The 13,953-nt window shown below is 47.5% G+C and overlaps 1 protein-coding gene across 1 annotated transcript in view; it reads right to left on the reverse strand.

Annotated features, from left to right (window-relative positions):
• Positions 1-823: 823 nt before the first annotated feature.
• mroh1 (maestro heat-like repeat family member 1) overlaps positions 824-13,953 on the reverse strand; it is a 33,946-nt gene continuing 20,816 nt past the window's right edge. Inside the window, exons 29-43 of the mRNA XM_080540366.1 lie at positions 13,424-13,559; positions 12,373-12,485; positions 11,867-12,019; positions 11,232-11,386; positions 10,596-10,761; positions 9,495-9,706; positions 9,065-9,202; positions 8,783-8,897; positions 7,236-7,382; positions 6,112-6,300; positions 4,424-4,573; positions 2,659-2,793; positions 1,505-1,607; positions 1,079-1,144; positions 824-949 (exon numbers count right to left, since the gene is read on the reverse strand). Coding sequence (XP_080396492.1) covers positions 873-949; positions 1,079-1,144; positions 1,505-1,607; positions 2,659-2,793; positions 4,424-4,573; positions 6,112-6,300; positions 7,236-7,382; positions 8,783-8,897; positions 9,065-9,202; positions 9,495-9,706; positions 10,596-10,761; positions 11,232-11,386; positions 11,867-12,019; positions 12,373-12,485; positions 13,424-13,559 — 2,055 coding nt within the window. The 3' untranslated portion in view covers positions 824-872. The remainder of the gene's footprint in view (positions 950-1,078; positions 1,145-1,504; positions 1,608-2,658; positions 2,794-4,423; positions 4,574-6,111; positions 6,301-7,235; positions 7,383-8,782; positions 8,898-9,064; positions 9,203-9,494; positions 9,707-10,595; positions 10,762-11,231; positions 11,387-11,866; positions 12,020-12,372; positions 12,486-13,423; positions 13,560-13,953) is intronic.

The raw sequence follows: 13,953 nt of genomic DNA on the forward strand, positions 1-13,953 counted from the left end.
TATAGAAAGGAGGGTAATGACGATAAATGAAACATTATTGTCTCTCAACGCAGCTACTTATTAATAATAATAATAATAATAATAATAATAATAATAATAATATAATTAGATTTGGCACTCATTGTGGCGTCTCCATGGGAGGGGCCTGGTTGCGTACATGTTCTACCTGGGGTAACGAGGAAGCACGGAGAAGATTTGCAGAACTACAGTAGCTAGCTAGTATTTAAGAATCGCAGTCCTTAACGCTGGAACTTTTGTGAGCCTGGAGAGTAGAGCCTGAGGAGCTCCAGAGAGGGGACAGGGCTGGGGACAGGGCTGTGTCTGACAGCCCTCTAGTGTACGCCCTCCTGCTCTCCTGCTCCCACTGACTCGGCTGCTTATTGCTGACTCGTCTGTTTAGGTAGTCGATCCGTTTGTGTGACTGGAAGGAAGGGGGGGGGGGGGGGGGGGGCTCGGGGGGCTCACAGAACACACAGGTAAGGCTAACACTAAGAGACAGACTGGGGTCAGAGGTCAGGCTGATGCTAACTGTACCACGGCCCTTAAGGCCTAAAATCTACCACACCGTTACCATTCCCTGACCTTGCAACAAAAAAAAAGGAATTCTAAATTCTAAGCTTCAAAGTGCTGGAATGAACGCATGGATGCAATTCTATACATGGAGGTACACACAGTCTTTGGTCACTAAATTGTTTTGTTTTTTAAGAACTAAGTCAAGTACCATGTCAAGTACCATATTCATCGTGTAAAAAAAAAAAAAAAAGCAGTAACAAAAGCAAAAACAAAAAAGCTACTTATGGCAGAATGTGTGTGTGTGTGTGTGTGTGTGTGTGTGTGTGTTTGTGTTTGTGTGTGTGTGTGTGTGTGTGTTTTCAATGGAAGTGGCCCATGGCTTCAGCTGCCTTTACCCGCACCACAGGGTCTGGGTCCTGGAGCAGCATGACCAGCCCTGAGAGAGAACAGACACAGATCATCATCATCATCATCATCATCATCATCATCAGTGTAGAGGGAGACGCCAACAGAGTGACAGACGACTCCAGACCGCTGCTGCTGACAGACACAAACACATGGGTACCTTTGGTCACACTGCCCATGTTCATGTGATCGAACAATTCCTCAGGAAGATTCCCCAGAAGGAAACCTACAGATTAAAAACAGAAAGCTGGATTAGCATTTGATGACTGTATGCATTTCATGTACAACACTGTCCAATCTCTCCTAAAGGTTCACTTAGGCAATGGTTCGGCATAAACACGAATCACTCCTCTCTTTTCTGGATAACGACGGGTAGTTAAATCAAAAAACAATAACCGAAAAGTCTAGACAACTATTATTTATTTATGTTATTATTATTTAAATGTTTTATACTCATAACTGACTACTGACGTTAGGAGAGCAATTGAGTTCAGCAATGAGACACAGTGAGATGAAGTCTAGCGAAACAGAAGGTGATCAAAAGAGCCCAGGGAGACACACTGAAGTCCTGGAGGATTTCCCCTACCGATAAACATAGCGGCGCCGGCCCGAACCTCCGCCCAGTTGCTTTTGAAGAACTGGATGACGGTGATGTGGTAGAAGTTGAGCATGCCAGGAAAGTCTTGAATCTGTGGGGGAGATCAAATGACTCATCACAGTTAGCTGTTAGACACAGAGTCTGGGTCCTACTCCATAATGAGGGCCCAGGATCTGGAGCCGAGAGGGGGGCATGGAGCTGAGAGGGGGGCATGGAGCTGAGAGGGGGGCATGGAGCTGAGAGGGGGGCATGGAGCCGAGAGGGGGGCATGGAGCTGAGAGGGGGGCATGGAGCTGAGAGGGGGGCATGGAGCTGAGAGGGGGGCAGGGAGCTGAGAGGGGGGCATGGAGCTGAGAGGGGGGCATGGAGCTGAGAGGGGGGCATGAAGCTGAGAGGGGGGCATGGAGCTGAGAGGGGGGCAGGGAGCTGAGAGGGGGGCATGGAGCTGAGAGGGGGGCAGGGAGCTGAGAGGGGGGCATGGAGCTGAGAGGGGGGCATGGAGCTGAGAGGGGGGCATGGAGCTGAGAGGGGGGCATGGAGCTGAGAGGGGGGCAGGGAGCTGAGAGGGGGGCATGGAGCTGAGAGGGGGGCATGGAGCTGAGAGGGGGGCAGGGAGCTGAGAGAGGGGCATGGAGCTGAGAGGGGGGCAGGGAGCTGAGAGGGGGGCATGGAGCTGAGAGGGGGGCATGGAGCTGAGAGGGGGGCATGGAGCTGAGAGGGGGGCATGGAGCTGAGAGGGGGGCATGGAGCTGAGAGGGGGGCATGGAGCTGAGAGGGGGGCATGGAGCTGAGAGGGGGGCATGGAGCTGAGAGGGGGGCATGGAGCTGAGAGGGGGGCATGGAGCTGAGAGGGGGGCATGGAGCTGAGAGGGGGGCATGGAGCCGAGAGGGGGGCATGGAGCTGAGAGGGGGGCATGGAGCTGAGAGGGGGGCATGGAGCTGAGAGGGGGGCATGGAGCTGAGAGGGGGGCATGGAGCTGAGAGGGGGGCAGGGAGCTGAGAGGGGGGCATGGAGCTGAGAGGGGGGCATGGAGCTGAGAGGGGGGCATGGAGCTGAGAGGGGGGCATGGAGCTGAGAGGGGGGCAGGGAGCTGAGAGGGGGGCATGGAGCTGAGAGGGGGGCATGGAGCTGAGCAACTCACTATGTATTTGGTGAGGTCGTTGATGAACTCTCCGTAGTGCAGACTCTTGTCCTCGTGTAGATGGTTCTGGAACATGGTGGTGATCTGTTCTGAACCCACCACCGGAGCGCACACTCGCATGGCGTACTTACATGCCTGCAACGACAGACAGACACAGACAGACCAAAGTCATTACCATCTGCTGTACGTTTCAGTACAGACAGCTGCTTGAAATCCATATAAGAATGAAAACACTATCCATAAAACAGTTCAATATAATTGAATATACAGTAACCTTCACAGTTATTGGCACCCCTGGTAAAGATGAGTAAAAAGCATTATCTTTTGGTGAATTAGCTTAATCTCACACCATTTTTTTTTGATTAAAGTACTTTTAATAAACATTAAAGTAAATTTATTATATATATATATATATATATATATTTTTTTTTTAAATCTGTCATCAAGAAATAATTATTTCTAACAAAACCATGTGTGCCACAATTATTGACACCCGTAGAAATTCTTATGAACACAATGTAACTGAAGCATTTTTTCCCATTTATATTTAACTTTTTTAAGTTGCTCAGAGTGTTTAGGAACTTTCAAATAGTAATCCATGACTTCTTGTTTCACTGGGGTATAAATATGAGGTGACACATAGGCCATTATTCCCTTATTCATACACCAATAAAATGTGCGTACACATGCTTTCTTGCGTACGCAACATTCATGAATAACCCCCGAATTCTCCAGAACTGCCTTTAGTTATGGGCTGTCTTTCCACCAAAGGCCCTGGGAACCTTGTTAGGGAGCATGGCATCATGAACTCCAGGAAACACCAGGAAATTATAAATCTGAATCTGGCTGCCTCTGCCAGGAAACTAAAACTGGGTTGTCATTGGATCTTCCAGCCAGGACAATGATCCAAAACATCCAAAATCGTCCCAAATTGTCCAGATCAACACAGAAATGGTTCACTGAACACAAAATCAAGCTTCAGTCATGGCCATCTCAGTCCCCTGACCTAAACCCCATTGAAACCCTGTGGGCTGAGCTGAAGAGGAGAGAAGAGAGGACCTACGACCCTGGATGCTCTGGAGAGGTTCTGTAAAGAGGAACGGTCTCAGATTCCTTGCTCTGTGTTCTCCAACCTTATTAGATGTTACAGCAGAAGACTCAGTGCTGTTTTATTTGCAAAGGGAGGTTGTAAAAGTATGAAATGCAGGGGTGCCAATAATTGTGGCACACATGGTTTTGTTAGAAATATGTATTTCTTCTTTTTTTTAATAAATTTACTTCAATTTAAAGGTTGGATGTTTCTCTGTTTTTTTCCAGTGTGACATTAAGCTAATTCACCAAAAGGTGAATCTTTTTGTAACCCATTTAATGTTTAATAATTGTGGAGGGCACTGTATGAAATCAAAAAGCGACAATATTGAATGACATCTAGACTGTACGTGTCACATATATCCAGCAGGGTCCCATATCGACAGTGACGGATTACAGTAAACAAGTTGACCACCTGCCTCAGGGCCCGGGGCTGTGAGAGGCTGGACCTGCTCCTCACCTTGACCACCTGCCTCAGGGCCCGGGGCTGTGAGAGGCTGGACCTGCTCCTCACCTTGACCACCTGCCTCAGGGCCCGGGGCTGTGAGAGGCTGGACCTGCTCCTCACCTTGACCACCTGCCTCAGGGCCCGGGGCTGTGAGAGGCTGGACCTGCTCCTCACCTTGACCACCTGCCTCAGGGCCCGGGGCTGTGAGAGGCGGGACCTGCTCCTCACCTTCACCACCTGCAGGTTGGGGTCACTGAGGTGCAGCAGAAGGCTGACCAGCACGTTGTGGATCTGGTCCTTAAACACGGGCTCTCCTGAGCCAAAGCGAGACAGGTTCCCCAGGAGCATGATGGAGGCACAGCGGATCTCATCGTTCTCCTGTAGGGGGCGGGAAGATTAACAAATGACCACTGGACCAACAACATTTACATGATCATTTTTGGCATTTAGGAGACGCCTTATTCCAAAGCTACAAAATACAAAAAAACACATTTGTCTAAGTAAGTGAATCATCTATCCATCAGTCATCATAAGAAACAAATATCTCTGCGATGAACAGGGGCCATTGGCAATTACAATGCTAGAAGAAGGATGTTTTTTTCGTTTTTTAAAACTTTTCGTTGGTACTTTTGTAGACTAAGGCCGTGTTCACACTTTTTTTTTTTTTTAAGCTGTTTGATGTCAAGCGCCTTTCCTAGTAACCTACTTCCTAGCTACCGGTGCTCCAGGACGTCAGACCCACCAAGATGGACAAAAACAATGTAGCACTACCAGTTGAACAGTTGAACAACTCATGATTGCTACTGGTATTTCATAACGTGGTTCCAGTGTTAGCAGCATTCGGCAGAAATCTTCATTTTCCACAACACTGTTGCAAATATACCCAGTTCAACACAACACACCTTGCAAATATACCCAGCGATAGACTTGGTAATAGTCGTAAAGGGAAGCCTTGTCTGCCTCGTAGACATGACTACATCGTCATGATTACAAAGATGCCACTTGAAATGCATGAAATCCAAGTTTATTTGTGTCTTACACACACGTTCGCCAAGTATTTGACTGACTGTCAGTCACGAATGGTCCCAGTATTGTAGCTTCAAGTTGGGTTGTAATTGTGCTTGCTGTAGCAAGCCCACGATATGTTATTGCTGATATATTTATTTGAATCCTGTTCTTTTACCAACTGCTAAGACAACAATAAAGTAAGCTAGTTACTTTAGCTAGCTAAAGATATTGGCCCCCCAAATCATTTTACAACTTGTTGGAATTATGTTACGATGTTTCTCCGCAGTGAAGGTATGTAAGCAACGCAGGGTGCGCTTGTAAATTCGCTCTGAGAGCGCCGGTGCGCACACTGGGTTCAACGTCATAAAGGGACCAGGTAATTTGATTGGACAAGAGGCATTCCATCAGATTTCCAGGGCGAATTCCAGGGCGAATATACGAACGCAGCCGTAATGTAGCTAGCGAAGAGAAGACGGAAAAAAACGTCAGATCAGATATATAAACGGGTTATTTTGATAAACTGGACACATTTTGGGAATATATATGGTTACTTTCTCGCTTGAAAACACATTAAAACTTCATAAAATGACATGTTAACACTTGTAGAGCCAAAAGTACAGCTTTTAGCCAATGAAGGTTTCAAATGGAGGATATAAATTGGCCGCTGCTGGCCGGTGCGAAATGCATTCTGGGAAAAGAAGCTCAAAAGGCGGTGAAGCCTGCGCTTTTTTCAACAACAAAAAAAAGAAGTCAAGTGTGAACACGGCCTAACCCTGTCTGTGCAGCAACCGACCATACAGATTTCTAGACCTTGAGTTGAACCGCCACAGAGTTTTACAGCTAGGACGTCAACGGGCCTACACACACTGAGAAACATTCTGAATGTTACAAAAAAAACATGCACTCACGCTTTCCAGGAAGGGCTTGATCTTCATGAAGATGTAGACCACCAGCAGGTGGACGTTCTTCTTGTCCAGGTAGAGCAGCACCTTGGACAGGCCGGACATGGCCTCTAGGGTGATGTGTTTACCTGGGTCGTCCTTCTCCTCCATCCCAGAGCTCATAGCAGCCAGCAGCTCCTTGGCATACTTATTCACCTGACCAGACCCAGGAGACAGATAAGACTCATTATTACAGCACTGGAGATACAGCTGATAACACCCATTACGCTCTAATGACCTGTAGTGTTTTATATCAAATACTAAGAAAGTGAATTCTCTTTACTTGCATATTGTTGAGCAATAGTACACCTAAATGTTCCCAGATTGAGGAGGGGTGTATCCTGTTTTTGTGATATTGTGGAGAAAAGGTCTCGGTGGCAGGCGGGAGAAGAGGGCGGGAGAAGTTTGTTTCTATTTAAACATGTGTCTGAGTGCGTGGGGAGAGCTCGCCATTTTCTACTGTTCCTTGTTGTAAACCGTTATTACAATAAAGGGCATTGCAATGCTGCTTGACTTGAGTGTCCTGTGGTCTTTCTAAATGTCATATCTCCATAAGGATCAGTTAAATCAACAACAGACCTCTCTACTAGTCTATGTCTCTGGAGTGACTGACCTCCTCTCAGAGGTAATTGGTTTTAGCTACAAGGGTCATGTAAAGTACATTAGCAATGGTTAGCACCCTGGGTCCACGGCTCATAGCACTATACTCAGACCCATCTCTTCAGGTTACACCTTAACTGCTCCTCCTGAGACATCCACTACCCCCCCTGCACTGCGTCTCCTGAGACACCCGCTTTTCCCCTTTACTATATATAAAAAAATACATATATAAAAAAATATTAAAAATCCTTCTATCACTGAGACTGCCAATGGCCCCTGGCCTGAGCTAGATTACTCTTCCTGATACTCTTCCTTCGAATAAGGCGTCTGCTAAATGCCAAAAGTGTAAATGTAAATGTACTCAAATGTGAGTTTGAAACCATAAGCACCAGCAGAGGAGAATGAATAACCCTGAATCATACACACACACACACACATAACCCTGAATCATCCACACACACAGTGAGAGGAGCTGAGTGCGAGGAGCGTACCTTCTCTGGAGAGCCCACAGCGATGTTGCCCAGGCCCCTGACAGCCAGCATTCGGACGGTGCAACAGGGGTCAGAGATGCGCTCCATCATGTTGTTCATCAGCACGTCCATCATCATCAGCTCTGTCACCACATGGTGGTTCAGCAGCTACAACAGACAGGACACAACGTTAGACCAGGGTTCCTACAAGTTTCAACAAGTCAAATTTAAGACATTTTTAGACCCTTTTTAGACCTCTTTGAATTGAATTTTAGAGCTATTCGCGACACCATATGATAGCTTTTTGTCATCCTTGAGGTGATGAAATTAGGGATTTCACTGCCATACAGACAAAAAAGGAAGCGAATTGACATTTTTTGGGTTCCAGCTTGATTCATTTCCGCGTAAATAGATGTGGTCGGACTGATTTTGTTGCAGGATCTAATTTTTAAGACCTAGCACCTAATTTTAGACCGAATAACTGAAATGTGAGACCTTTTTAGGCCTTATATATCAGATTGTTGGATTTTAGACTTTTAGGCTTTTTAAGTCCAGCGCGGGAACCCTGTAGACATGCCAGACACCAGACACACCACCAGCGGTAACGACACAATTCCAAAAACTGAAACAAAACAAAGCGAAACAACGTGCAGTTCTGTTGAACGGAAGGCCCTACCAGGTCATATCTCTAAAACCCTGAATAAAATCAGTTTAAAAAAACAAACAAGTGAAGCAACATATCTTACGCGTTAGATCCTAGCTGAGTATTTGAATTCTATTTCTGTTGTTTGTTGTTGTTTGTGGATGGTTCTTCTTTGTTATGTGTTTTGTGATGTTTTTTTCATTTTTGTTATTTATTTTTGTATATGTTTTGTGTTGACCCCCGGAAGAGAAGGTGATGCTTTACATCAGCTAATGGGGATCCTAATAAAATCTAATCTAAAATCTAAATCAGACCTCTTGAAATATGCTATAGAAATACAACAATATATTATTATTGCCATTATGCGATTGTTTATCCCATCACAATGACAAAGTCCAGACAGGCAAGATTTGTCTCAAATCGCTTAAAGGAGGGGGGGGGGGTCTTTATTTCTCAGAACCTTTTTACATTCCACTTAAGTATTCATGGCCGTGATTCAGACAGGCCTGTTTACTGTAATAGCACTATTAAACCAAAAAAAACAGGGAAGGGTAATCATAATCCACTTTGCTCTCCAGATGAATCCAGAACACACTACACCATGATACCATGCATCACCGATCAGGAGCACCGGCTCCACGTTCTGATGCCCAGAGGTGTAAATTAGTATATAAAGGCTTTTTTTTATTTTTTTGTGTTAAGTGGTACTACTTAATACAGCACTGCATTCATTACCGTGCGAGTTGAAAACGATGCCTTAAAGCGTAGATGAAGCTGGCTCACTGGATAGATAATTATAGATGAAGGCCAGAAGTCCATAACAGTGTTCTTCTATAGCAGCACTGTGTTGACTCTATTAAGTCAACCGAGGGAGAACAGCGATACGCCTGGTCCTGACGACAGCCTGCGGGGCCTCTCAGCTCACCTCGGAGAAGAAGGCGGTGACGGTGACTCTCTGGCACTCGTAGATGTTGTTCAGACAGGGACACAGGCACTCCACCACGGCTGGGAGACGCGGCCCGGCGTGCTTGGCCATCGCCCTGGGAGGGACCGCGGCAAACACAAGCAAGGCGACAACGCTTACATCAAGTGTTAATCGAATACATTGAATAATAAAGTCGTACGTATTCTCATCGCACAACTTGAGGGAGAATACAGAATACAGGACCTTCTTTGACTCTTATTGGAAACAACACAAGGGGCTGACCTGGAGAGCAGCGTGACTCCGAGTGTGTGCTGCTGGAGGTCCTTCATCTTGTCCCAGGCCCCCTCCTGGTCCAGAACCTTCACCACCTCGTCCAGCCCGGCTCTCGCCAGCAGGATCCTCAAGGCTTCCACCGCCACCCTGCAGGCAGCCAATCAGATCAGAGTCTCAACTCCCCACAGTAAGAGTGGGCGAAGACCAGACAAACACGCCTGACACTGGAACTTCTGGACTACCTGTACTCAATCATCACCATCGACGGTTTTCAGCAAAACAGCAGCGCGCGTCTGAGACCGATTTATCACACCCTTACCATCTTTACTCCTGTCCTCATAGGCCCTGATATGTTTTTTTATTTGATTGATTTTGTTATTGTTTATCTTTAGCTGTGAGTAGCGTGGAGTTAAAAAGCGTGTTGTTCTCCAGACCTTACCCACACACGTCGAAGCTGCCGGCGTTCTTGACAGGGCTGCTGCTGCTCTTCTTCTCAGGCCCCGCTCGGTTGCTGTTGATGTCTTTGGGGAGCTGCACGCCCACGCTGGAGCCCATCCGCACCAGCAGAGCGCTGAAGAGCTGGGGGAACAGAGACACCGCCGCCTCCTGGCTCTGGCCGTTCAGCATCATCTCCCGCAGGGCGCACGTCATCTGGAGGAGAGAGAGAGAGAGAGAGAGAGAGAGAGAGAGAGAGAGAGAGAGAGAGAGAGAGAGAGAGAGAGAGAGAGAGAGAGAGAGAGAGAGAGAGACGTCCAGCTCAGCTTCCAACGAGTCAAAACCGACAGGTCTGAACACTGATGTAGACTCAATTTATCAATTTCTGTTTATTTAAGAAGGGACAATGCATAGCAATGGACCTATCGCTAAGCCACGCCCTCTTTGAAAACTCAGACAAACAAACAACGCTTCACTGACAGTGACTGACTGACCGTGACTGAATGACATTCAATGACTTACAATGGTAGGAGTTGGCAAATTTCAGATTTCAGATTTACCACAGCAAGACATGATTTTTAAAGATGACAAGAATATTTCGAGTTTTCTGCCTGTCGTGACTTTTGCTGTGATATGATTGGACAATTTCTATTTTGGGGCGTGGCTTAGCGATAGGTCCATTAACAACAAGTGTAAATATGCCAGATTTAGCCAGGAGGCTCATTTTCATCTGTGGTCCCTGGCCAAGATAAAACAAAAAAAAGGCATCCTAAAATGACACAAGATAACATAAACAGCATCATACAGAGCATATGAAAGACACAGTTAAAAAAATACCCAGCTAAATTATGTTATGGGTGCAGATTTGGTTTCCCTTAAGCCAGTTTTTCAGATTTTTTGGGAACAGCCCAAGGGTAGTGGAGGTCCTTACATTAGAGGGCAGAGACATCAGTAGAGGCTGATCAACTTGGAGCGTGGATTGATGATTCACTTGCTTAGTCAAATGTATTGATTGTAAGTCGCTTTGGAATAAGGCATCTGCTGCATGCCAAAAATGCCTGCTACTAGAATAACTAAACGGTGTGTGTGTGTAGCGCTTACTCACCGCTAACGGGTGGCCGGTGGCCACTTTGGTCATTCCGGAGCGCATCATGGACTCCTTCTTCTCCACGTAGGGCACCATGACGTTCAGCTTCTCCAGGAGGATCTCCATGATCTTGGAGGCCAGGGTGCTGTCGCCCCCCAGAGCGATCCACATCTCACAACTCCAGCTGACCAAAGACAAATCACAAACAACAGTGGACACTTTTTTGTTGTTGTTATTTTCTCTGAGTGGGGCAGTCCCACTCATATTTTTCATTGTACACATGTACAGATGTAGTGAAGACAGACAGGAAAGTAAGGAGAGAGGGCATGCCAGCAGGGCATGGGGGCCCGGATACAAACCCATGCCTACATGGGCATATGTGTGCACTGTAGACCGCGGTGCTAGACCACTGGACCACCCCAGGCCACAACGGTGGACACTTTTAACACGAGCGGGAACCCCCCCCCCCCACTACTCAACTGCAACTCCATCTTACATCAGGACAGAGGGGGGTGGGTAGAGAAAAAGGGAACTTTCAACTTGTACAAATGGAGAGAGTGTGAACTCTCGCTTGTCAAACCAAAGGGAGAGAGACGGTGGGGAGGGGAAAGAGTTTGTCACCTGTCGAAGGGAAGGGGGTAGGAGATGTCCTACCTGTCGAAGGGAAGGGGGTAGGAGATGAGGGTGTTGATGACCGTCTGGAGGTGCTGCGTGGCCAGGATGAGGATGGACTGAGCCACGGCCACCTTCACCTGCTCCTCCGAGATCACCTGCAGGCGGATGTGGAGGACCTCCAACATCTCAGGCACCTGACACACACACGCAACACAGCCCATTCAGACACAGTATACAAGTAGGAGAGAGAGAAAGAGAGAGAGAGAGAAAGAGAAAGAGAGAGAGAGAGAAAGAGAGAAAGAGAAAGAGAGAGAGAGAAAGAGAGAGAGAGAAAGAGAAAGAGAGAGAGAGAAAGAGAGAGAGAGAGAGAGAAAGAGAGAGAGAGAAAGAGAGAGAGAGAGAGAGAGAGAGACAGACGGAACACAGACCATTCAGAGATACAGTACGGTATACAAGTAGAAGAGAGAGAGAGAGTGTGTGTGTGTGTGTGTGTGTGTGTGTGTAGTCTCTGTCTCATTCTTCTGTGTGTGCAGTGTCTTTGTAAATCTTTTTTTTTTGGGGGGGGGGTTTACCTGAAAACGATCAGCTATTCTAGCTTATTTACTTTTTTTAAACACAATAATCCCACATTAACACTATTAACACTATTAACACGCTTTTCCCTCGTTCTTTACCAGGTCCTGTAGTCCAGCTCCTCTGTTCTTAATCAGGGTGTTGAGGATCACGCTGGAAGCTCTGGAACAGTTGGACTGGGAATCCACCAGCCCCTCAAACAGCATGAAGATCAACGTGTTGAGCTGCTCCTGAGGTAGACGCTTACTGATGATCTGCAGAGGCAGGCAGACACACAACACAGACAGACAGACGACAGTCAGGACGAGTGACTCATAGCGTTAGGAGTGTGCTGCTGCTGTATAATCCTTTCCGGCTGCGATCGTTCCAGCAACCCTGCTTTGTGCCGTGTACGATCTGTAATACGATCTGTGTTGCGCCAACGTATTATTCCTTCACAACAAGCAATAATGTTTCCAACGAGTGCCAAGAAAAATCCCCCGTGTTAGGAGGGGTCGGCCCCCGCTTTTAACTCAACTTACCCAGCAAGCACCGTTGCTGACACGCGACGGACGCGTCACGGCGGTATGTTTTTCACACATGCTGTTAAAGACGAAGGCTCCTTTACCTTGGTGAGCTCGGAGCAGGTCTTGTAGAGGACCGCGTGGTCGGGGTTGTTCAGCTTCTCCCGCAGGGTGATCAGACTGGCCACCGAGTCGTCTTTGTAGTCCAGGGAGAAGCCTGCGGCACCGGGGGACAACGAGAGGAGCGGCTCAGGCAACGGCAATCTCACTCACGGCAGGGAGCCGCCAGACACACGGCCACACAGAGTGGTTTTTCCCCCCCCATCTTTGAAAAGAGCCAGCGTAACGGCCTTTGCTCTGTTAAGCTGACCAGCGTGGAACGGAAGGTACTACACGAGAAAGGTACTACAACCGAGGCCGGTGGAGGTAGAGACTGGCTCGTCGCAACGTGTTGGAAACGGAGTGAGGGATGTGAAGCCTCACCCGTTCCTCGTTAGGTTCGATGCCTTATCGGACAACATTTTTCCACAGTGGGGGTTGGATAGTAGGGGGGTTGCACAGTGGGGGGTTTCTACAGCGCGTGCCAAGGCCACTGCTATTTCCACAGTCACTCCTGGGCTTCAACAGTGCAACAGTTACACCCCGGGCCTATTCTGTGTTTATCACTCAGGCTTTTAGCCTCCTCCTTTTTTTTGTTATGCTTGTTGTAAATAAAAGTTCTATGATGCATTGAAATGACATTAAACTAAGATAATACGATGGTTATCATAATTTTCCAAATCTTTATTAATAAGTAATTACAGAAAAAGTAAAAGACATTTCTGTCATGGCTTCCGCATTTTGGCCGACGAGAGAGTCGGAATCTTGTCGGAATCATGTGCTACCAAGCGGACCAATCACAGAGCTTACGGTTGCGTAGGCACTGCCGCGTACTTACATTTTTGGAGAGGTGCGCGTAAATCTACGGCGTAGCCTACGCAAGGCTACGCGGGCCTACGCAAGCTACGCCGTAGCCTACGCCGTCGATTTTACGCAGAAGCATAAACTGGGCTTAAGCCTTGACACACACTGGCACCGCCTGGTCGATAAGCGCTTTATTGATCTCTCCCTCCGCCGGCCCCTTCCCTGGGAAGACAGAGGAGTGTGAGGCGTTACCTTCGTAGCGTAGCTGGATGTACAGGAGCGTGTGGATGCAGTCTATGGCGACCCTGCGGATGGAGGGGTTGGGGTCGGTGCATCGAGGGGCCAGTCGGCCGAGGAGGGCCCCCAGGTTGTGGAAGGTGATCATGTGCTGTAAGGAGGCAGGAAGAAGAGTCTTGGAGACGTAGGCCCAAATCATAAACGTCTCAAAAGGTCCAAACACACACGTCCACGCATGCACAAACATACCCGCCGACTTAAATGTGTTAATATCTACAGAATTAACAACCCCAAAAATATACTGATTCCAGGAACTCGATACATAATAATAATAACAATTAATTGTATTTAGATAGCGCTTTTCCGAGGCTCAAAGACGCTGACAATATGGGAAAAACAGAAAACACAGAAACGGGGGGGGGGGGGGGGGGGGGGGGGTAGGGGTAGGGGAGGGTATATGCGTGGGAGACCAGGTAGGTTTTGAGGTGGGATTTAAAAGTGGAGAGTGAGGGTGAGTCTCTGAGTGGTTGAGGGAGAGAATGACA

This window comes from Nansenia antarctica (assembly GCF_963989245.1).
Source record: "Nansenia antarctica genome assembly, chromosome: 10".
Taxonomy (NCBI): domain Eukaryota; kingdom Metazoa; phylum Chordata; class Actinopteri; order Argentiniformes; family Microstomatidae; genus Nansenia; species Nansenia antarctica.